The sequence below is a fragment of the Neoarius graeffei genome, chromosome 21 (genome assembly GCF_027579695.1).
Source record: "Neoarius graeffei isolate fNeoGra1 chromosome 21, fNeoGra1.pri, whole genome shotgun sequence".
NCBI lineage: Eukaryota > Metazoa > Chordata > Actinopteri > Siluriformes > Ariidae > Neoarius > Neoarius graeffei.
In genome coordinates this window covers 34,919,923-34,942,678 of record NC_083589.1, presented here as the reverse complement: position 1 = coordinate 34,942,678, position 22,756 = coordinate 34,919,923, and the positions used below count along the sequence as shown (strand labels likewise).

Here is a 22,756-nt window from a genome sequence, read left to right as displayed (position 1 = left end):
GAACACTGAACAGCAATGGTTTGCATGGCAGGGTTGCACGGGGAAAGCCACTGCTCTCCAAAAAGAACATTGCTGCTCGTCTGCAGTTTGCTAAAGATCACGTGGACAAGCCAGAAGGCTACTGGAAAAATGTTTTGTGAATGGATGAGACCAAAATAGAACTTTGTGGTTTAAATGAGAAGCATTATGTTTGGAGAAAGGAAAACACTGCATTCCAGCATAAGAACCTTATCCCATCTGCGAAACACGGTGATGGTAGTATCATGGTTTGGGCCTGTTTTGCTGCATCTGGGCCAGGATGGCTTGCCATCATTGATGGAACAATGAATTCTGAATTATACCAGCGAATTCTAAAGGAAAATGTCAGGACATCTGTCCATGAACTGAATCTCAAGAGAAGGTGGGTCATGTAGCAAGACAACGACCCTAAGCACACAAGTCATTCTACCAAAGAATGGTTAAAGAAGAATAAAGTTAATGTTTTGGAATGGCCAAGTCAAAGTCCTGACCTTAATCCAATTGAAATGTTGTGGAAGGACCTGAAGCGAGCAGTTCATGTGAGGAAACCCACCAACATCCCAGAGTTGAAGCTGTTCTGTACGGAGGAATGGGCTAAAATTCCTCCAAGCTGGTGTGCAGGACTGATCAACAGTTACCGGAAACATTTATGCCGCTTTTCCACTACAAACGCGGCTGAGTCGGGCTGAGCCGTGCCGTGCTGAGTTGGGCTGAGTCGAGCTGAGCGGGGCTATTGGAGTTGCATTTCGACTACAACCGCGCTGAACCGTGCTGGCTGGAAGTGGGTGGACACATTGGGTGGAGTTAGCGAAAGCGGGTGGACGTCACGTGATGTCGTTAGGCGGCGCAAACAGTGACATCAGTGAGCTTTTAAGCGGTAGTCTCATGACCCGGATAGTAAACAATAAACATGGAGTCGTTAGTGTTGCTGGTCTTGGTGCTGTGGCTTGTTGTCACCGACAACGCCAACAGATACTGGCAAGAGCGTATAGATGAGGCGAGGCGCATAAGGCTTCAGAAATTCTCGTAATTCGTAATTCTTCTTCTTCCGGGTTTACGGTGTTTACAGATCCCAGCGTGCTCGCGGGGCGTGTGTGGGCATGTGAGGACACTCCTCCTCACCAATCAGTGCACAGGGGAGTGTCTGCTCACGCCCCCAGCCTCACTCGGCTCGCTTTGGCTCGCTTCAGCCCTACTCCAAAACCATGCGAGTTTTAGGGGCTAAGCAGGGCTGAAGCGAGCCGAGTCGTGCTGTTCTTTGGTAGTCGAAACGCGAGCCGTGTTGGGCTGAAGTGAGCTGAAGCGAGCTGAAGTGAGCTGAAAAAGGGTAGTGGAAAAGGGCCATTAGTTGCAGTTACACCAGACACTGAAAACAAAGGTTCACATACTTTTGCCACTCACAGATATGTAATATTGGATCAATTTCCTCAATAAATAAATAACCAAGTGTAATATTTTTGTCTCATTTGTTTAACTGGGTTCTCTTTATTTACGTTTCGGACTTGTGTGAAAATCTGTTGATGTTTTAGGTCATATTTATGCAGAAATATAGAAAGTTCTAAAGGGTTCACAAACTTTCAAGCACCACTGTATCTATCTATCTATCTATCTATCTATCTATCTATCTATCTATCTATCTATCTATCTATCTATCTATCTATCTGTCTGTCTGTCTGTCTGTCTGTCTATCCGTCCATGAGTCATTCTGCTGTCAGGAAATGAAAAAGACCCAGCACATTCTAAAAACTACTGTCACTGTGTACGAGTCTGTGTTTGTTTCCAGGCAACTGAGAGTGAATCCCTTCAGACCCCTGCCCAGAAATACCTAAAGTACACGCAGCAATCTGCCAAGAGGCAGATGCTGCAGCAACTCGAGGAAATACTGAGATTAATGAGTGTTTGCAGAGGAATGTTATCCAACCTGAGCTAATCTAGAGGTTAGCACTAAGAGCATGGTGGAATAAGTTTGGGCAAAAGGAGACATTAAGCAAACTTATTATCTCCCAAAATGTCTTTTACAGTGCAAAAGTGCCCACGCATGCAAAACTTTAAGTTTCACTTTCCTTTTATTAGACTCCAGATAATGACATCCTTCTAGTTCAAGAGCATATCCATCAGGTTGAATGTAAGTATAAATATTAATACAGGACATATACGACGTGATTTAGACTAAATAATTGAAACCTGCACAGCTCACAGCAGCTAATTATATGGAAGGTCAAAACATGTTGAAAGACATTTTTTCCTAATGTGTCCTTCTAAACGGTCATTATGAAAGGGAAAACTAATGTACACTTTACTTTAGAGATTGTTTGTGTTGTGTTTACACAGAATTGAAAAATAGTGCTGTCAGCTGGTGAATTTGTGTTCGTCTATCAATGTCAAGTTCAAATACAAATCATATTAAACTAACATTTATTTTTCATTCATTTTTCTTCAGTAAGCACTTCATCCTGGTCAGGGTTTGAGGTGGATATACATCCTGGATGGGACACCAATCCATTGCAGAGCAACACACCAATTTTTCATTGGATACATTGCACACAATACCCCAGAATCCAGAGATGGTTTTGCCTGGATATTTCAAATGATGACCCATATATGATGAAATCGATGTTGGGTATTCTCCAATCATGGCATCCAATCAAAAAATCTCCAGATATGATCCAGATTCTTGCAAGAATTTAAAAAAAGATATCTCCAGATCCTTGGGGTTTTGGCACAGTGATAGTTCACCTACTGGCAAGTATTTAGGAGGTCAGAAGAAACCAGAGAACCCAGAAGAAATCCAAGTATGTGGAGAAAACAGATAGTAACCTTGATCTGTGAGGTAGCACCACTGTGCCAACCACACTACAATACATTTAGTAACTGTAAACTGTATGCACTATTGGGAAAATTAATATTAAATTTATCTGCTGTCAACTGTTTTTTTAAAGATAATTGTAAGATAATGTAATACAAGTGTATTAAACATCCAGAAATGATATTTATTCAGTATAATGTCTACATGATTACACATGATTATACACCGTTTGCATGTTAAAATTAGCTTGCTTTTACACAATCAAATGTAATAGGCTAGATTCAAGCTAAATGAACTGGAACTGCAAAATGACACTGGTGGTGGTGTAGAGAAGCATTTCATATGTTCATTAGCAATGCATGATACTTGTTCATGTTCATTTATTAGCCATTCTGCCAGGAATATCATTGTCCTCTACAGAGGGGACACTTCAGAACTCACACTTTGGAAGTGCTTACATTCATATGGAGTAAGCCATATGATCACACTGATCAATTCAGAATGGAGCCAAATAACAAAAGATCCTAACCATGGTCCAAAATGATTTGCCATGGATTTGAAATGGTGCTCGACTCTGTATTCCTTTCAAATGGGTACAAATAGTGCAGAATATTAAAAGTAGTACCCGTAACTAAGGAATAAAACATGATGGAGAATGCAATCATGGGAAAATAATAATGAGACCATCAATGACAGCGTAGCTCACTCCGGCCCCGTCTAGTCCAGAAGCAAAGAGCTAAAGTGGGCCACCTTGCGCAATAAACGTTGCAAGCTATATACATTATATACAAGCTATATAGAGAAGCTATATACACCCTAGGAATACTAACCTATTTGCCAGAAAGAATCCAAAACAGCAAGGAACTGACCAAGAAGAAGCGATTTTTGTTGAACTGCTCATTAAGGCTTAGTAAGTTCATAACTTCATTAATAATTGTAATTAAGCAAATCTGGGTGGAAGTTATATGCACCCTAGGTACCCCTACCTTCATGCCAGAAAGAATCAAAATCAGTGAAGAACTGAGAGAGAAGAAGCGATTTGTGTGGAAACTGCTCATTAGGGCTTAATTACTCCATATCTTCATTAATAATTGCAATTATGCAAATTTGGGTAGAAGCTATATGCACCCCAGGCAAACATACCTTCCTGCCAAAAAGAAGAAAAATCAGTGAAGAATTGAGAGAGAAGAAGTGATTTTTGTGAAATGTGGATGACAGACAACGGACGACGGACAACACATAATGGCATAAGCTCATTGTCTGTCGGCCAGATGGGCTAATAAGTGATTCCTGTTACTGTACTGCAATAACAGCACCTTTTACTCATCTTATTCACCAGCAGTTTTTGCAATGATTACAATTTATTATTAAACAACACATTATACCTTTTTAACCATTTATAGTTACAGTTAAGGTTTTCCAAGAAACAAGTTTGTTTCTGTTGTCACCTCCATTATAGCAGCTATAAACAGTCATTCCCTCACCAGACTCTTTTTTTTTTCTTTTTTGAAGTTAAAAAGACAAAAAAAAAAACAGCTTGTCATGTGCTTATTATTAGTCTTAAATTATGTGGACTGTCTGCTTTACAAGTTCATTGGATGAATTGTTACTCCAGAAACATTCTTCTTCTTTCAGCTGCTCCCATTAGGGGTCACCACAACAGATCATCCATTTCCATCTCATCCTGTCTGACCTATCCGGTATGGAAATCTGATTTATAACACACATATTTGATTTGGCATAGGTTTAACACTGGATGCCCTCTCTGACACCACCCTCCCCAGTCTATCCAAGCTTGGGACCGACATAAAGAATACACTGATTTTTGCAACCCCAGTGTCTGGGTTTACTCCAGAAATGGTTATTTACAGTATTAGAATGAGTGCATTATAATAAACCTGTTATTTAAATTACAGCTGGCTCTATTGTCTTCTGATCAGATTTAAGAATTGAACACTATTTTATTACGGGCTTTATTGTTTAGACACCAACATCAACCAGTGTACCATGGGATTACGTTACTGCTACATTACTGTTATGCCACTTTCAAGCTATGCCACTTTCATCTTCTAGTCCAAGTTATTCTTGAGCATCTTGTTTGTTCATGTTCGTCTTGTTTAGATTGATAAACACAAGCCTCTGGAATGTCCTGACTTTGACTGTGGTTTATAATATTGACTTTTGACATCTGACAATAAATCATCCTTGTTTTTACTCTAAAATGGAAAGAATGTGGCTCATTTGTTATGAGCATGACATGCTTTGAGACAAAATGGATGAGTGGGATCATTCACGCTCAAACATTTGTTCACAAGAACTTTAATCTGTTATTAACAACAGTGATCTACAAGGGCAAATGGCCCATTGCTTGTTTAATTTTAAATGCAGTTTAATGCTTTAATGACCAATAAGCGCAACCAACCCTGCAATAACTGAATGATTGCAAGGTCATGTATTGCTATAATGTAATATTATAAATGTATGAATAAGCATTTCTCTGTCGCGAGCCAGCCAATACTTGCTGGAAGTGACATTGAACATGCAATGGAGCGAAGAAGCGCAGTGTATGATGGAATGATGGATGTGATAACAAGCAAAGTATCAAAGATGATATTACTCAAAGCTGGCAATATATTCAGGTATACACAGACAGATGACCGTCGTGAAAAAAGGAGAGACTGGAGTTAAAACAAGGAGAATAAAATAAAACTTTCCAGGAGTTCTCTTTTGTCCTGTCTGCATCTCAAAAATTAATGACATTTTACATTTTATCAAGAACTTAAAACCTGCATCAGTCATATTTGGATACATGGCTTGTATTTGGAACCTATCTCTATTTATCTTCATTTTCTAAAATTATAGGCACTTGGAGACCTCAGAGAAAAAAAAATAAAAGAAACAAACTGTGGTGGAGGTCCATAAATCCTTCACCTGAGTATAAGTAGTATATCTTGGCAAAAAATATTCTTTTAAAAGTAAAATAAGCTCAGAAAGTCTACTTGTGTTAAAATTTTAAAGTACTTGGTTTCTATGTAACTCTGATTTGAACACATCTAAATTACATGTGGTTGATTTTAGACCCAAATATTGACCCAAATAATTACATTTTAATGAAAGATAACAATTTGTAATCATTCTATTGATTTGACAGTCATCTACACAACGATCTATGCTTAAGAATTAAGTATTTTTTTTCTATTTAGAGAATAATGAATTAGTTGAAATAAAAAAAAGCTTATATACAGTACTGTGCAAAAGTCTTAGGCACATGTAAAGAAATGCTGTAAAGTAAAAATGGCTTAAAAATAATGAAATGAAATGTTTCAAAATTAAAAAAAATATTATAAACAGTAAGCAGTAAAAGATATGAAACAAAGTTAATATATGGTGTGAGACGACTCTTTACTTTGAAAAAAATAGTAGTCTCAGGTACAGTGAGTGCAGTTTTATGTGGAAATGAGCTGTAGGTTTTACTGAGCATCTTACAGAACCAGCCACAGTTCTTCTGGACACTTTGACTGTGACACTTGCTTCTGAATTTTGCACCAAAACCCAGCAGCCTTTATTATGTTTTCTTTTTTCATCTGAAAAGTGTCTCTTATGTAATATGCTGCTCAGATACAAACTTTTTTTTCTGTAATATTTAATTTTGTGCTGGAAAAAACATGAACGTTTGGACTCTAAAATATGTTTGTATTGACTCGATAATGTAGAAGCCATCAAATAGAAATCTATAACAAAGTTTGTATGAAAAAAATAGGGTGCTGAAGACTTGCACAGGGCTGTATAGAGTATATGAATGGATAGATGCATGAATGAGCAGGTGTACAAGTGTTCTTATTAAAGTGGCTAGTAAGTCTACTGTATATTTTATACATATATTTATGTTTTTTGATTTCACAATTGGCGGCACGGTGGAGTCGTGGTTAGCACTGTCGGCTCACAGCAAGAAGGTCCTGAGTTCGAGCCCCGTGGCCAGCAAGGGCCTTTCTGTGTGGAGTTTGCATGTTCTCCCCGTGTCTGTGCAGGTTTCCTCCGGGTGCTCCGGTTTCCCCCACAGTCCAAAGACATGCAGGTTAGGCTGACTGGTGGCTCTAAATTGACCGTAGGTGTGAATGTGAGTGTGAATGGTTGTTTGTCTCTATGTGTCAGCCCTGAGATAACCTGGCGACTTGTCCAGGGTGTACCCCGCCTCTCACCCATAGTCAGCTGGGATAGGCTCCAGCTTGCCTGTGACCCTGTACAGGATAAGCGGCTACAGATAATGGATGGATGGACTTTACAATCATAATAGTCTTGATCTCCATTATATGTCATTATTACAATTTTTACCTGTAAGGAAGTATTTTCATCTGGTTAATGATGGCTTTGTTCTTCATGGGCTCTTAGTCCCACAGTGCAATGAAGCACCCTTTGCAATGCACAGTTTGTAAGACAGGTACTTAAATACAAATCCCATATGCCAGTAACTAATTTAATTTCCTTAAATCACAATGTGTGTGTGTGTGTGTGTTTTAAATAATACATTTATTAACATTACCATTATCAAAACATCTAACGTCACCTTGCAGATACTGCCAAAAGCTTTTTATACATATATGATCATACATTATCTTATAAATGTATCTAATGTACAGAACTCTTAAAATAAGGTTTCTCTCTCTCTCTCTCTCTCTCTCTCTCTCTCTCTCTCTCTCAGCAGTGATCTCAGACAAAGCTGTGCAAAATCAGGTTTATGTTAATACATTTAAAGGTAAAATTATTCATCTTTAAAGGCAATACAGTCATTAAAATAATATAAATTAAACACTGGAGTGGTCTACAATGCGACATCATGAGTCTTTTTCTTTTAAGCATGTTTTGGAAGGCTGTTCATTAAACGTCCCTTTAAAATCCATAATTGCATTTCACCCGTTTAATTATTCAAGTGAAGCGTGGTGTCTTAAATCCCAGATAGAGAAAGAAAAAATAAGAAAAGCTAAAACAAATTATAGTCAAATTCAAAAATTTGTGTGAGAAGAGAAACAGAATATGGAGTGAAAGTCTAATCAAGCAGTGTAGTATAATCCGTTTGGTACACCAGCATTGATTTTCCAGTTTAATCTAATTGTTTGGAGCAGCTTGACTGACTCCATTTAAGATAGTCACCATTGTTTCAGCCCTTTCATTGATTCTTTCAAAGGCAAAGTCAAAACACTGAAATTTCCAGTGACAATGTATAACCTCATCTCTCAGTCCTGTCCAAGTCTGTCAGAAAAGTAGCTCCTCCCATAATCTCTTAACTACACCCACTAATCTATCTCTATAGCTCTGTGATCATGTTTGTTTTCAGCAAATCCCCTACTTTGCCTGTACCAAAAATTCTGGATTAATTGGAGATATTAGTCATGATCAAAATGAATGAATGCTATAGGGATGATGAGAAAATCGACAGAGGACTGCATTAACTGAATCAGTATTAGGTATTATTTGCAAAAAAAAAAACTAAAATGAACACTATGTGTTAGAAATGTACATGCTGTCACATCTGTGCACGTTTGTGCTTAGCATGCCTCTAACTGCTACTCACATACACAAGGTACGTACACGTGCACTCAACGTACACTTGTACGCCACAAAAACTAATTACCATGCACCTCTTCCAGATTAGAGTGCAAACACAGCATGCTCTTATAAGGACTCTGAAAACACACAGACTTTGCGAAGTATATGTGCAGTACCCAGCATCTGACATTACCAAGCCTGACGTTCTGTGTTAATACTCTGGTTCTTGACTTTGTTTCTTGTTTTCTCGACCCTGCTTATAATTACCTCTGATATTCTGTTTGTGCCTCGTATGACCTTTGCCTGTTTCCTGACTCTGTCGTCACCTGATGTTTTTGATCTGTTTGCTTATTTTCTCTTCTAATAAACACTCTTCCTGTGATTGCATCTGTCATCCGCTTCTTTACATGATACCTGTTACCATTTATGTAAAATATATGGGATCAATCCATTGAAAAATCGGAATGTTTAATTAACTTATTTGACTTGTCACATAGAGACGGGGAAGAATACAGGGAAAAGTCCCAATTGATTTTCAATTGCTCTGGCATAGATTTTTACACCGAATGCCCTTCCTGATGCAACTGTCCCCAATCTTTCCAGCTTGGGACTGGCACTAAGTATGCACTGGCTTGTACAAACCCAGTGGCTGGGTATTTTTACCTAATTTCCAAGTATTTGAAGTGTGGGGAAAACCAGAGCACCTGGAGGAAACCCACGCAGACATGGGAAGAACGTACAAACTCTGGGGTTCAAACCCAGAACCTTCTTGCTGTGAGGCGACAGTGCTAACCACTATACCACCATGCCACCCACAGTTTAACTGGTGTATTAAACTGAATAAGATGTATCCATTTCTTAAAACAAAAAAGCAAACAAAAATAAAATTGATAGTGAATTTAGACTTCTGGAGCCTATTTATTGATTGTGCACTTATTTAGCCAGACTGGATTGAGCTAGCAGGAAAGCTACAGTCACTCAAATAAACACTCATTACAACCACGGTGTGCAGAAAAGCATCTCAGAACACACAACATGATAACCTTGAGGTGGATGTGTTATAAGAGCAGAAGACCATATTGAGCTCCAATCCTGTCAACCAAGAACAGGACAGTTGAAAATTGTAAAACGAGATCACCTCGTCTTTTTCTTTATCTTCAACTATCCAGGATAGTTGTTGGATAAATAGAGAGAGAGAAGGAGCTCTTCTTATTATTGAAAATAAACTATACTTATACCAGGATACACACATTATATGAAAAAAGTACCTCAGGAATCAATGCAATATGGTTCTTTAAAAAATTTAAGTTAATTGCCACCTTAATTTTGCCATCAAAGTCGTCTCTTACCCCTCAAATTGCGAATAAAGTCCTCCAGCATCATCTTGCGGTCTGGCTTGATGTTGGGGCTGTACATGTCTGTATTGAGGAGGATGATGGCAAAGGCTAGGATGAAGATGGTGTCTGGGTTGTGGAACTGCTGCACCACATCTGGATTGCACATGCAGTAGCGCTGGCTAATAAAAACAAATCCCCCCCCAAAAAAGGAGAGAGACAAGTACAAATTTTTAAAATTTATACATTGTAGAAGAGAGATTACAGTCAACTGTGTATAGCAAACAGATACAACAGCAACGAATAGCGCAAAGCAATTTCAGTGATGAATGAAGTATATAACAGATCGGGTTAGATGTCATTACAATGATACAGAAATATAGATGTATGCGTAACAGCTGTGGCATTACAACCTTCTATTTTAAGACTATAAAAATATATGTCTTTTATGACTGTAATGCAGTGTAATTTAGAGACCCATTTCCAATGCAAACCCAAATATATTGACTTTCTAACAGCAGCAGGTAAAGACTGAAATATGACGCAGGAGTGATTTATACCGTAAGTGCATATGTAGAGCAGAAATGATCCCTTAGCTCCACATTTCTTTCGTGAACGTGGCATAAGGCTCAGCCTCTCTTTAAATATAATCTTAGAGCGTAAATACTGCTGACCTACACCTACCATGTCTAATCTAATGCCTTTACAGCTGAAACACTGAGATAGGTCAACCTTGGCTAACTCAATTTTCAAGAAAATGGACACACAAAAACATCAGGGTGGTATTAGAAAGCCAAGATCATGGCATGTTTTGCTTCCTATTCTATTTAATAATTTTCCAGTAGAAGTGTTTTGCACACTCCTGGAATGTGGCAGAATTATTTATAATGTACAATATGCCTCGAATTACAATACCTCACCCCAACATCATAATTACAGAATCATGAAGTCACACACATGTCCTGGACCAAAGAATCCAAAAAGATAAATGTAATAACCACATACATAAACTATGGAAAGTGTTCAATATGCGATGAAATATTTTAGTTGCTTATAAGAGTACTGTCACTGTCTTAAATTAATCTTAACTTTGCCAGAATGATGAGTTAATATATTTATCTTAGATGCCATTCTGCTTTTCCCCCCCTCATTTTCAATTTGTACATATTCCATTTCAATTAGATTATTATTTGTCCCAAGTGGGCAGTTTGTGCTGCAAGCATCAAAAGACACATAAATATGACGACATACAATATAGCATATTATTATACAGTACATACAGGAAACTTTTGCCATGGAATAAAAAACATCTATTCTGTTCCCTTCTAGTGGATTTACTGATAGCATACAATATTGTTATCATATTGCTTATCCTCTTTTTATTACGCCACTCCACCCAATGGAGAATGAGCGTTGCACATTGTCAAGACAAGACGACGTCACACATTGGAAACATAAAACTTCCGCACTAATGAGCAACAGTGACAATTTGTAAACAAACATGGCTGCCAGGTTTGCGTCATTAAAAACAGAAGATTTTGAAAGAATTTTGGCTGCTAGGTAGGTCCGTTGTGTGTAGCTGTCTGTTGATTTTAAAAGTAGCTAAGTAAATTATACAAATAAAATAATAATTATTTTCAGCTTAATAGTGCTAGCGTTGGCCTTTGCTAACACTACATTGGAAGGTAACTGGACTGCTGCACTAACAGCACCAAGTCGTGGGTAAGTTAGGTTTGGCCTTTGCTAACACTCCTGCTCAATGTTACGCCAGCTGGAAGGTAACTGGACGGCCGCGCTAACAGCACTGAGTCATGGGTAAGCTAGCATTGGCCTTCATGAACGCTCCTGCTCAATGTTATGCTGCTGGAAGGTAACTGGACAGCCGTGCTAACAGCACCAAGTCATGGGTAAGCTAGTGTTGGCCTTCGCCAACACTAGTGATGAACACTACACCAGCTGGAAGGTAACTGGACTGCCACATTAACAGCACAGAGTCGCTGGTAAACTCGCGTTGGCCTTTGCAAATGTTGATATGAAGCATGTATGTATAATAATAATATTGGCTGGCTTTGTTCCATGGTCTTTCAGATATATTCCATTCAGCTAGCATGATCTTGAACCTGGCTTTGACTTTTCAATATCATGCTAGCTGAATGGAATATATCTGATATACCACTCAATGCCAGCCAATGTTATTTAAATATAACATACCATAATAGTGGACACAAAACATGTACACAGTGTAGCCCACACCAATGCACAGATCAAAATTGTCCTAAAGTCAAATTAAAAACAAATCAACATTAAAATTACAGTTGTTATTTAAATGTTAAAATGTAACCCCACAAGGCCAACACTATGACTCCACTAATACAACACCTAGCCTCACAATTACCCCAATACAATGCACCTCACCAAGGCAGAACATGACCCACTCATAGACCATCACTCACTATCACTGGGGGGTCGTCATCATCATCATCACCATCATCATCATCATCATCATCATTATCACCACCACCATAATCATCCTCATCATCCACATCATCACCACCACCACCATAACCATCCTCATCATCCCCAACACTATGGGGCAAAAACAGCAATAACAACAGTTACCTCCTCCTGCTATCAGCATTCAAGGCTTGAATGTAGACAGGGATGAAGGAATTTTTGTACCTCTTTTTTGAGGAAATGGGGCACTTAAGCGAAGACCGGATGGTAACACCTTAGGCTACATCCACACGACAACGGCAACGAGATGTTATTTAAAAATATATCGCGTCCAAATGGGCAACGATCAGTAAAATATCAGGTCCATATGGCAACGCAACGCTTGCTGAAAACGATGCAATACACGTGCCACACCTCTAGGGGTGCTGTAAGACGGTCCCTTCGGAGACACCAGAACAATAGAAGAAGTAAGGACGCATGCACATAAACTATTATGCGCGAGACTTCATATTAGCCACAAAGTCAGGAAAATCTGTTCGTAAAATTACATTATAATGACCAAATACAATGAAAAGTATTTTTCCAGTCTCACCTGTGAAAGGTAATCCCATGTGATCTCGTTTGGACGGCAAACCTGTTGGTACAGTTAAATGCAGCTAATCTTTATTCTCCGCTTTGACCTATCCAATATGGCGGCGAGGATGACGTATGATTCTACGCGGAAGGCGGCGTCTTTAATGGTCCGGAATAAATTGAATGCTACACATTGATGGATTAATTTGTTGTTTCTCACCTGTGAAAGGTAATCCCATGTGATCTCGTTTGGACGGTAAACCTGTTGGTACAGTTAAACGCAGCACATGAATCTTTATTCTCCGCTTTGACCTATCCAATATGGCGGTGAGGATGACGTATGATTCTACGCGGAAGGCGGAGTCTTTAATGGTCCGGAATAAATTGAATGCTACACGTTGATGGATTAATTTGCTCTTCTACGGCCTTTTTGAGGAATGTATTGTAGGACTTAAACCATCATCTGAAGAGGTGAGATCGCTCCTTTTTTTCCCTATTTTTGCTGGCGGGATTGACTCTGCCCTAAAGGCAGAGTCTCTCTCTCTCTCTTTCTCTCTCTCTCACTTTGCACCATTACACAATAAATATTCACAGTGAAAATATTTTGTAAGCACGTTTCATGAACCAAGTTATAGGATTTGTTGACAACTCGCATCGAGTTCGTTACACTTCTACCCGGCGTGAAGCACTCACAGTCATGTGGTTGTGACGTCATCATAAACAAATCCGTTCTACTCATCCAGACGACTTCGCAACGGCAACGTTGCCAGATCTTTCCACTCTGGAACCCGTTCTCAAAAAGATTGCGTTTTGGGCACCCAAAACGCCGGTGCCGTGTGGACGCCAGGCCTAAACGATAAGCAATTGTATCGGAGTCACCTGAATCCGTTGCCGTGTGGACAGGGCCTTATACTCTGAACTAAGTGGATGGACACATTCTGAGCAGATGGCCATTGCTTTGTTAAGTACCTGCTTGTTGTATATGTGCTTCAGACAGCTGAACTGTACCCTTACTGTCTCACATGCCACCTCCACAATCTTTGCAAGGGCATTTTGCTCTCTAATAGCAAGGTTGCCATACTGCAAATAATAGAAAATGAAATAACAGACTCAATAAAAACTCTATAGAAAAGTATCAATAGGGTCTTATCAACCTGGAACCTAGCATGTCTTCTGAAGCGAAAGATTCATTGTTGGCCTTTCTTCACAGCATTTCAATCAAATTTCAGGTGGTGCCAAATATTTATAATTGGATACCATGCTCACAGCCTGACCCTTAACAGGGGAAGTCATCTAAAATCTATGCACACATCTTTTCTTTTAAAGACACTGAGATGTAAAGAAGCATCATTACACCAAGATACAAAATTGTCAACAATTGGGCCATGACCCAATTGCTCATACTCACAGAGAAGGCTGAAAAGAAGGCTTGTTGTCTTTTTGCCTTCACTTGCAATATTTTCTAATCATTTCAGAAAACAGCAAATGTCTAATTTAGAGCCTACACCTCTCCCTTGTGTCTTAGGTTTAGATTAGTATGTGGGTAAAATCTCATATCTGACTTCAAACATTTCAGATATCTATCCCATGGGTCATCAACTGGTGGACCTTGTTCCAGATACAGTCCCAGTTAAATATTTTAGCTGAATAAACCAAGAACATATACACAGTATAAATATACTGTAACAGAACAGATTGACTGAGAGGGAAAAAACAAAACAAACAAACAAACAAACAAACAAACAAAAATAGCCTCAATGAGGGTGTAGCTCATACCGGCCAAGATGCCCATAAAATTGTAAATATGACAGTTGGCACCACCATCTTGACAAGTTTTATGCACACTCACTTTGGGAACATTGTATGCGAGTTTGATCGAAATCCGATCAATCCTGTAGGAGGAGTAACATTTTTTGTAAATTGTGTACAGATGACGACGGACGGATGACGGACAACGCGTGATCGCACAAGCTCATCCAGCCTGGCCTGCAGCCAGATGAGCTAAAAATTAAAAATTCCAGCTTCCTCTTTTCCCCTTCTATGGTAGATTTTCTCACACTGAGAGTAATGTCAAATTGAATTACTGTTTACAATCACAATTACTGATTACCAGAGGTGGACAGTAACAAAGTAGATTTACTTGAGTACTGTACTTAATTAGACTTTTTGAGTATTTGTACTATACTTGAGTATTTTTTTTTGTGGCAACTTATGACTTTAACTTTACATTTGAAAGACAAATATCGTACTTTTCACTCCACTACATTTCTATCAAGGTCCTCGTTACTCGTTACTATGAAGCAGCTTTGAAAGCGGATGTTTTTTCTTTTTTTTCTAAAACATAATTGGTTTTTTGCAGGTGACACTGAGACAGCCTATCAGTAATCACTAGGGTCACGTCACGTCCACAGACTGCATAAAATCAAGATCAATGATTTCTCAGCAGCACTATTTAACACGATCAGTTGATGGCAGAATGGAAGGAGGCGGTTCTTCTGGATAATGCACAAACACCCATGGCTTTACCTGGAACCCATGTTTCAGTTTTCTGAAAGGATTAAAGATTCATTTCGTTTTAATTGTTTGCCTAAAACGAATCACATAACGGCCTACAAAAACTCGCCATGCAACCTGCGGAAGCATATTGAGGTATGTGAAAGTTTTATTCCAAGAGAAAGCTTGCAATGAAGTTGTCTGTGCTTTTAGAGCTAGTGATAATGTTGCAATAGCTATGCAGTCTGGTTAGTCAAATGACTTTCTATGGATTTGCCCACCAAGTTGCTGTAGCCTTGTCCACGGCTAACGTTAACACATAGCTAGTTAACTTGGACACTGTTAGTTAGCATGTAAAAACAGAGTTACGCTAACATGAATAACGTTAACTTATCTGAAGTCCTTTCAGAAATATGTTTTAGCATAATCTTGCCAAATAAACAGAATGTAGAAATCTTTCTTTTCTAGTAGCGTTAGTTACCCAATATGATTTCGAGTTTGAAAAGATCTTGCTAGCATGTCAGGTGGAGTTCCACTGACTAGTTAGCTTAACATTAAACCATCATGATGGCACAGCATGCGTTCATTTTGCAGAGGTGGAAAGTAACGAATTACATTACTCGCGTTACTGTACTTGAGTAGCTTTTTTGTGTACTTATACTTTTTCAAGTAATTTTTAAAGAGTGTACTTTTACTTAAGTATGTTTTCTTTTAAGTAGTGTACTTCGGTACATTTTACATCACAACCGTTACTGAGTAAAAAAAAATAAATAAAAAATAAAAAAAGGCTAAAACGGAGAAGGGGAAATGCATGGGCGTCGCCACCATTGAATGTGAAGGGGGCGTGTCCCCCTCACATTTCATAATTCTTCGTTTGGACCCTCCCACATTTAACATAAAATATGAGTTCACCCAGCGCCGTTTCTATTGCTTCGTGAAAGAATCCATTCCACTTGATTGATAAGAGAAAACACAGAGCACTGAAAATCCACTCCGGGTTTTCCGGGCGCTCCCTACAACAGCTCACCGCGTGCGAGGGAAGTGAATCTCAGTGCCCTGTCACACTACGACGTTCTCACCAGCGTTCGAGTAACGTGTTGCGAAACGCAGAGGAACGTCGAGAACGTTAGAAAAAAGTTACAAGAAAGTTAGACGAGCGTCGGCAAACGTTGGGGAATGTCGAGGGACGTCGGCGAACGCTGAGGGTGAAAAATAGTTTTGGGTGTGCACAAAAATTCAGGACGTTCTATCAAAACGCTACTTACACGTTAGAGGAACGTTACACGAAAGTTTGCGGGCGTTACTCGAACGTTACTCGAAAGTCAGGACGTTCCCTGGACGCTAGGCGGACGCCGGCCCATCAGGGTCGAGTGTCCAGCGCGTGCCTAGCGCTTGGGTAACGCTTGCCTAACGCCTGTGTAACGTCCATCGAACGTCTGTCCAGCGTGTCGCCAACGTTTTTCAGCGTTCGTCAGCGTTCGCCGAGCGTTCTTAACGCTCATGTAACGCTCTTTCAACATCTTTCTAACGTCTGTCAGCGTTCTGAATTTTTCCAGCGTCTGTGTAACGTCCATGTAGCATCCTTGTAACGCGCCTGTAACCTACTGGTAGCGTTCAGGAGCATTTGGCAGGCACTTGCCAGAAATATATTTAAAAGGGGCTTGCAGAGGCCACCGACAGTCCTGTTGGAACTTTCACAGAGTGAAGACTTCCGAACAATGACAGACCAAGAGAAACACCAGTATGCTGTTGCTGCTCTCATGCATCACAACAACCTCCTGCAGTTGGCATTGCACCAGGTTAAGATGTCCAAGGCAGAGGCAAAGAAGAAAAGGAAGAGGAGAGGGAGAAAGAGCTGGGTGAGACCCTGGATAGGAAGGCGACCACAGTTTGGTGTTTATGACAAGCTGATGGCTGAACTCCGAGCTGAAGACCAAGCCTCCTTCCACAACTTCCTGCGCATGCCAGCAGTGATGTTTGATGAGCTGAGACAGAGAGTTGGTCCCAGGATCACCAAGAAGGACACTCGCTTTAGACCGGCCCTCGACCCTGGTATGAAGCTGGCCCTGACTTTGCGACACCTTGCCTCTGGTGACAGCTATGCTTCACAGAAGTTTGCCTGGAGAGTACCTCACAACACACAGTCACTGGTGGTCAGAGAGGTTTGCCATGCCATACTGGACGAGTACCTGGATGAGATGCTGACCTGCCCCAGTACGCCAGAAGAGTGGAAGGAAGTTGCTGACAGATTCTATCAGAGGTGGAACTTCCCCCATGTCCTGGGAGCACTAGATGGCAAGCATGTGGCCATTAGGTGTCCTGCAGAGAGTGGCTCCTTGTATTACAACTACAAGGGGTTCTATTCCATCGTGTTGCTGGCCCTTGTGGATTCTGACTACAAGTTCCTGTGGGCAGATCTTGGAGGCCTGGGATCAGCATCCGATGCCCAGATCTACAACTCCAGTGAGCTGAAACATGGAGCTGAAGAAGACCTGCTTGGGTTTCCACAGCCTATACCTCTCCCACAAGACACTACAGATGTTCCATACTTCTTCATTGGAGATGACGCCTTTGCCCTGAGAGCCTACATGATGAAGCCCTACAGTCTCCGTGGTCTATCACAGGAGGAGCGCATTTTCAACTACAGACTGTCGAGAGCCAGGAGGGTCGTGGAGAACGCCTTTGGGATCCTTGCCAACAGGTTCCAGGTGATTCTTGGCACTATGCAGCACAAGCCAGAGACTGTGAAGCTGATAGTGAAGACCTGCTTGGTCCTTCACAACTTGATGAGGGTCAGATATCCAACACTGCAGAACCAACAGCTGGACCAGCCAGAAGGTCCAGAAGAAGACTTTGTGCCTGGTGCCTGGAGAGATGGCTTCAATATGGAAGACACACAGGTTGTTGCAGGCCCCAACACTGCGACCAAAGAAGCCAAGAAGCAGAGGAACCTCATCAAGCACTGGGTCAACTCCTCAGCTGGGGCACTGGACTGGCAGGACAGGATGGTGTAGACCTGGACCCTAGTGTTGCAATGCAGAATGGACTTAATATAGACTATACTTTTTGGTAGAAACTGAAATATTGTATGTGTAACTTAATTACAATGACTTATTTGTCGATAACAGTAATAATAAAAGTAATTGTGTGTGTCATTTCGAAGTAATTATTTTTACTGATCGCCCTACTTTTTTAGCCAATCTGTTCTAGGCATGATCTCTTTTTCAATTATTTATTTTACTGAGTTCCCGGTCGACCCCTTTTCACGTAACCAAACGTATAAAACAGTATTAATAAATGTCATAGTTTTATTTTGTATTGTTTTATTCTTTTTCATTTTTTTAACTTTATTTTTTTTGGGGGTATTTTGTATTTTTTTATTATATTTTTTATTTTATTTTAGATTTTACTTTTTTTTTATTTTAAAATAAAAAGTAAACTCAAAAATAAAATAAAAAATAACATAAAATAAAATAAAACAGATAAAATAAACGAAAAATATAAAATAAAACATATACAATAAACGAAAAATATAAAATAAAACATATACAATAAACGAAAAATATAAAATAAAACATATACAATAAACGAAAAATATAAAATAAAACAGATAAAATAAACGAAAAATATAAAATAAAACATATACAATAAACGAAAAATATAAAATAAAACATATACAATAAACGAAAAATATAAAATAAAACATATACAATAAACGAAAAATATAAAATAAAACAGATAAAATAAACGAAAAATATAAAATAAAACATATACAATAAACGAAAAATATAAAATAAAACAGATAAAATAAACGAAAAATATAAAATAAAACATATACAATAAACGAAAAATATAAAATAAAACATATACAATAAACGAAAAATATAAAATAAAACAGATAAAATAAACGAAAAATATAAAATAAAAAATATATTTTACTTTTTATTTTATTTTTTATTTTATCTTTTATTTTATATTTTATTGTATATTTTTTATTTTACCTTTTATTTTTTATTTTATCTTTTATTTTATTTTATACTTTTTTTTTACTTATTTTATTTTTTATTTTTTTTTCCATTATTTTTTTGGGGGGGAAAATATTAAAAACAAGAAATTGAAAGTTTCACGCAAGAACCAGGCAAAGTTCAAACTATGTACAACATTTATTTACAGATTCCTAAACAAAAAGTTCTACGAGTCAGTCTCTGGGTCCACTGGTGGCTGTGGAGTGTTGAGCGTGTCAGTCAGAGAGGTAGCCGTGGACGGGGTGGCAACTGGACCTGGACTGTCCAGGGTGCTGAATAAGTCGCTGACACTGGCTGCTGTAGACACTCCGGTGGGGAACACGGTAACGTCCGTGGCGGCACAAGTGACAACCAGGGCTGGAGAGCTGCTGCCTTGGTTGCTCTGGTCCATGGTGTGTCTGGCAGAGCTGATGGCCGTAGAGACGGAGGCATGGGTGGTGGCTGGTGCTGTCAGCGTGTGGAAGACGGGAGAGTTCCTACTCTGTGGCTGGAAGAACCTCTGTGGCTGGTAGTAGGAGTGAGGCTGCTGGAAGGACGAGTGAGGCTGCTGGAAGGACGAGTGAGGCTGCTGGAAGGACGAGTGAGGCTGCTGGAAGGACGAGTGAGGCTGCTGGAAGGACGAGTGAGGCTGCTGCTGGTGGTATCTGGCCATCCACTCCCTGGTCTGTGACTGCCAAGGAGTGCCAGTGGGCGGGTTGTCATGCCACTGGCTAGGGTCCGGCTGAAACATGTCGCTCTGGGCTTGCCTGGTGGTTGTGATGCCAGGAGGGGGGGCCGACCGACATGTAGCTGAGAAGGTCGGCAGGTCCTCCTCTTCCTCTTCACTGTCTTCATCCATCAGCCGCGTGAGGATCATGTTGATACTGGCCCTGGCCTTCTTGAACTTCCGGCTCGACATTGTGAGAAGGCTGTCCCTCACGTAGTTCGCAAAGGTTGACTCAGGGGTCACTGCTGGAGGCTGGAACAAACCCCTGAGTATAGCCTCTGACTCCTTGACCTTCTCCTGCAGGGTAGCCAACACGTCATCCTCAGTGGTGGTATCCTCATCCTGTCCAGATCGTCCGGGCCTCTTGGAACTGCTGCTGCTGGAGGCTGCTGTGGCAGGTGTGGAAGATCTGGAAGGTATGGCAGCACACTCCGTGATAGAAGGTCCAGATACCGGTAAATCCTCCTGGACAGTTGCTGCAGCTGAGGCTCTGCTGGGTAGGATGGGCTTGGCTGGCTCCGGTCTGTGTCGCACTACCTCCTGCAGGAACCTGAAGTTGTTGAGCACCCACTCGTCCCTCTCTGTTCTTCTTGGGGCACCGTCACCGCTCTTGTGTTTCAGGAGTCTGGTGTTCTTATCCCGCAGTGACCGGAACCAGCCCTTCAAGTGCTTCACCGTCTTCTGCATCTTCTCTGCCTGGGCCTCCCACAACTTCTCCTTGTTGGTGATCTTGTGGTAAGCCTGGAGCTTAGAGTCCCACAATGTCCGGTTCTCTTGTAACCACTCGACCATGATGGCCTCATCAGATTCAGAGAGGCTGTAATTTATCCTGTCACTCTTCTTCCTCTTGCCTCTGTCCTGTGAGGAGGCTGCTGACAAGCTTCTGGAGGAGGAGGAGGAGCAGCTAGACCCTGGAGACCCTGGAGAGGCTGGAGATGGCGACTGGGACCTGGAGGGGGTGACTGTTGCCCTCTTGTTCTTCGGCTGCTTCTGCTGCTGGCTGCCTGCTGGCTGGCTGTCAGCCTCGCTTTCAACAGGAGGGGGATGGACCTCTGCAGTGATGGAAACAACCTCCTGGCTGGGAGAGGATGCTGCTCGTCGGCCCCTGCTGCTGCCCCGACCTCTGCTGCTGGCCCTCTTGCTCTTGGGAGGCATACTTCTTTTCTTTTTCTTTCGTTCGTTCTTCTTCGTTTTGCGATGTTGACTGCGCGGTGGTTGAAATGGAAGTGATGCACTCTGGCCAAAAGCCCCCCCTTTTATACTGCGCGTCCAGCCGCAGGTTGGCGAAACGTCACAGGAACGTCACACAAACGCTCCACGCGTTACTCGAATGCTACAGGAACGCTAGGCAGACGCTGTGGAAACGTCGAGAACGTCAGCTAGACGCTGGACAAACGTCGAGAACGTTACCTGGACGCAAGGCAGACGCTACCCAAACGCTATGATAACGCTATCAAAGCGCTGTGGACGCTATGAGAACGCTAGGTTTTGCTGCTATTTTGGACCACAAACGTCGCCTGACACTGAGGGAACGTTGGCTGAGCGTTACCCAAGCGTTACAAGAACGTTACAACATCGTTGACCTAGAAACTTAATTTGAAGAACGTCGACGTTCCCCGGCGTTTCGCAAATTTTTAAAAACGCAACCAAACGTCGAACAAAACGCTATAGTGTGACAGGGCCCTCAGCGCGAGCACAGGAATGTTGGTGCAGCTGCTGGAAAGTGGAGGAGGTGACGTCATCTCCATTGCAACCTCACAATGTCTAGCTTTTGCTAAAACCTTATTCTTTTGTTATCTGCCCTCAAAATTAACCCTAGGCCACGTTAAATTAATGTCCAACTAAACAGTGAAATAAGCTTAGCCTAATGGGGTATTCTTGGTTGATGATGAATTGTTTGCAGTATTTGCTCCTCCCCAGACACAATGGACATAAGGACATTCTTTACAAAGAAGCGGAAAGTCAGTCAAAATTTCCCCACAGGACAGGGTTTTTTGTCCCAATGGAAATGTTAGTGCAGTTAGCTGGCTAGTCAATGTTAGGAGATGTATCAGCTAGCTTAACGTTAGCTATCATTTAATTCAAACCCAGTAGGCCTGCCTTACTGTAACGCCAAGAATGAGGTCAAGTCTGCTCTGATGATATTTATTGATTCCTTGTTTTGTCTGGTCTTTGGCAGTTTTCTGGAAAGTAAGATGGGAAATCAGTGTATGGGGAAGGAATAGTAGAGAGGAAAGCGATGGAGAGAGATGGATGTTATTCCAGGTGGATTGTGAAGGAAAGGGGGATAAAAGTTATGAAGTGGTAGAAATTGTGGTGGCACCAATATAAGAAGGAGTTATATCTATAAATCTATTTGTTATACTAATCTGTAAATGCTACTGTAGTACCACCATTGCATGTAGGTTGACAAAACTGCACTTGTTCATTGTGTGAAGTTCTCTTTTATGTGTCATTGCTTGACCCAGTGTAATTTTGTGTTATGAAGACTGCATGATGCCATGCCATTTTTGTTATGAGTATCACTAAATCGGAAAAAAGTAAAATGCACCCACTAAAGTCACTGTTGGTGGTGAACAAAATTGCACCTGTTCATTGTGTGAAGTTATTTTTTTATGTGTCACCGTTGCTGGACACAGTGTGATTTTGTGTTATGAAGTTTGCATGATGCCATGTCATGCCTGTTCATTGTGTGAGATTATGAATATTCTTATTTTTAAACATACAGTTGAGTGTCACTATTGCTTGGCCCAGTGGCATGTTGTGTTACATCTAAAACTAAATAGAAAACACAAAATAAAAA

General features: G+C 40.6%; 1 protein-coding gene across 1 annotated transcript in view; it reads right to left on the bottom strand.

The window, feature by feature from the left end:
• iqsec3a (IQ motif and Sec7 domain ArfGEF 3a) overlaps positions 1-22,756 on the bottom strand; it is a 280,778-nt gene that overhangs the window by 65,818 nt on the left and 192,204 nt on the right. The window contains exon 8 of the mRNA XM_060903524.1: positions 9,718-9,884. Coding sequence (XP_060759507.1) covers positions 9,718-9,884 — 167 coding nt within the window. The remainder of the gene's footprint in view (positions 1-9,717; positions 9,885-22,756) is intronic.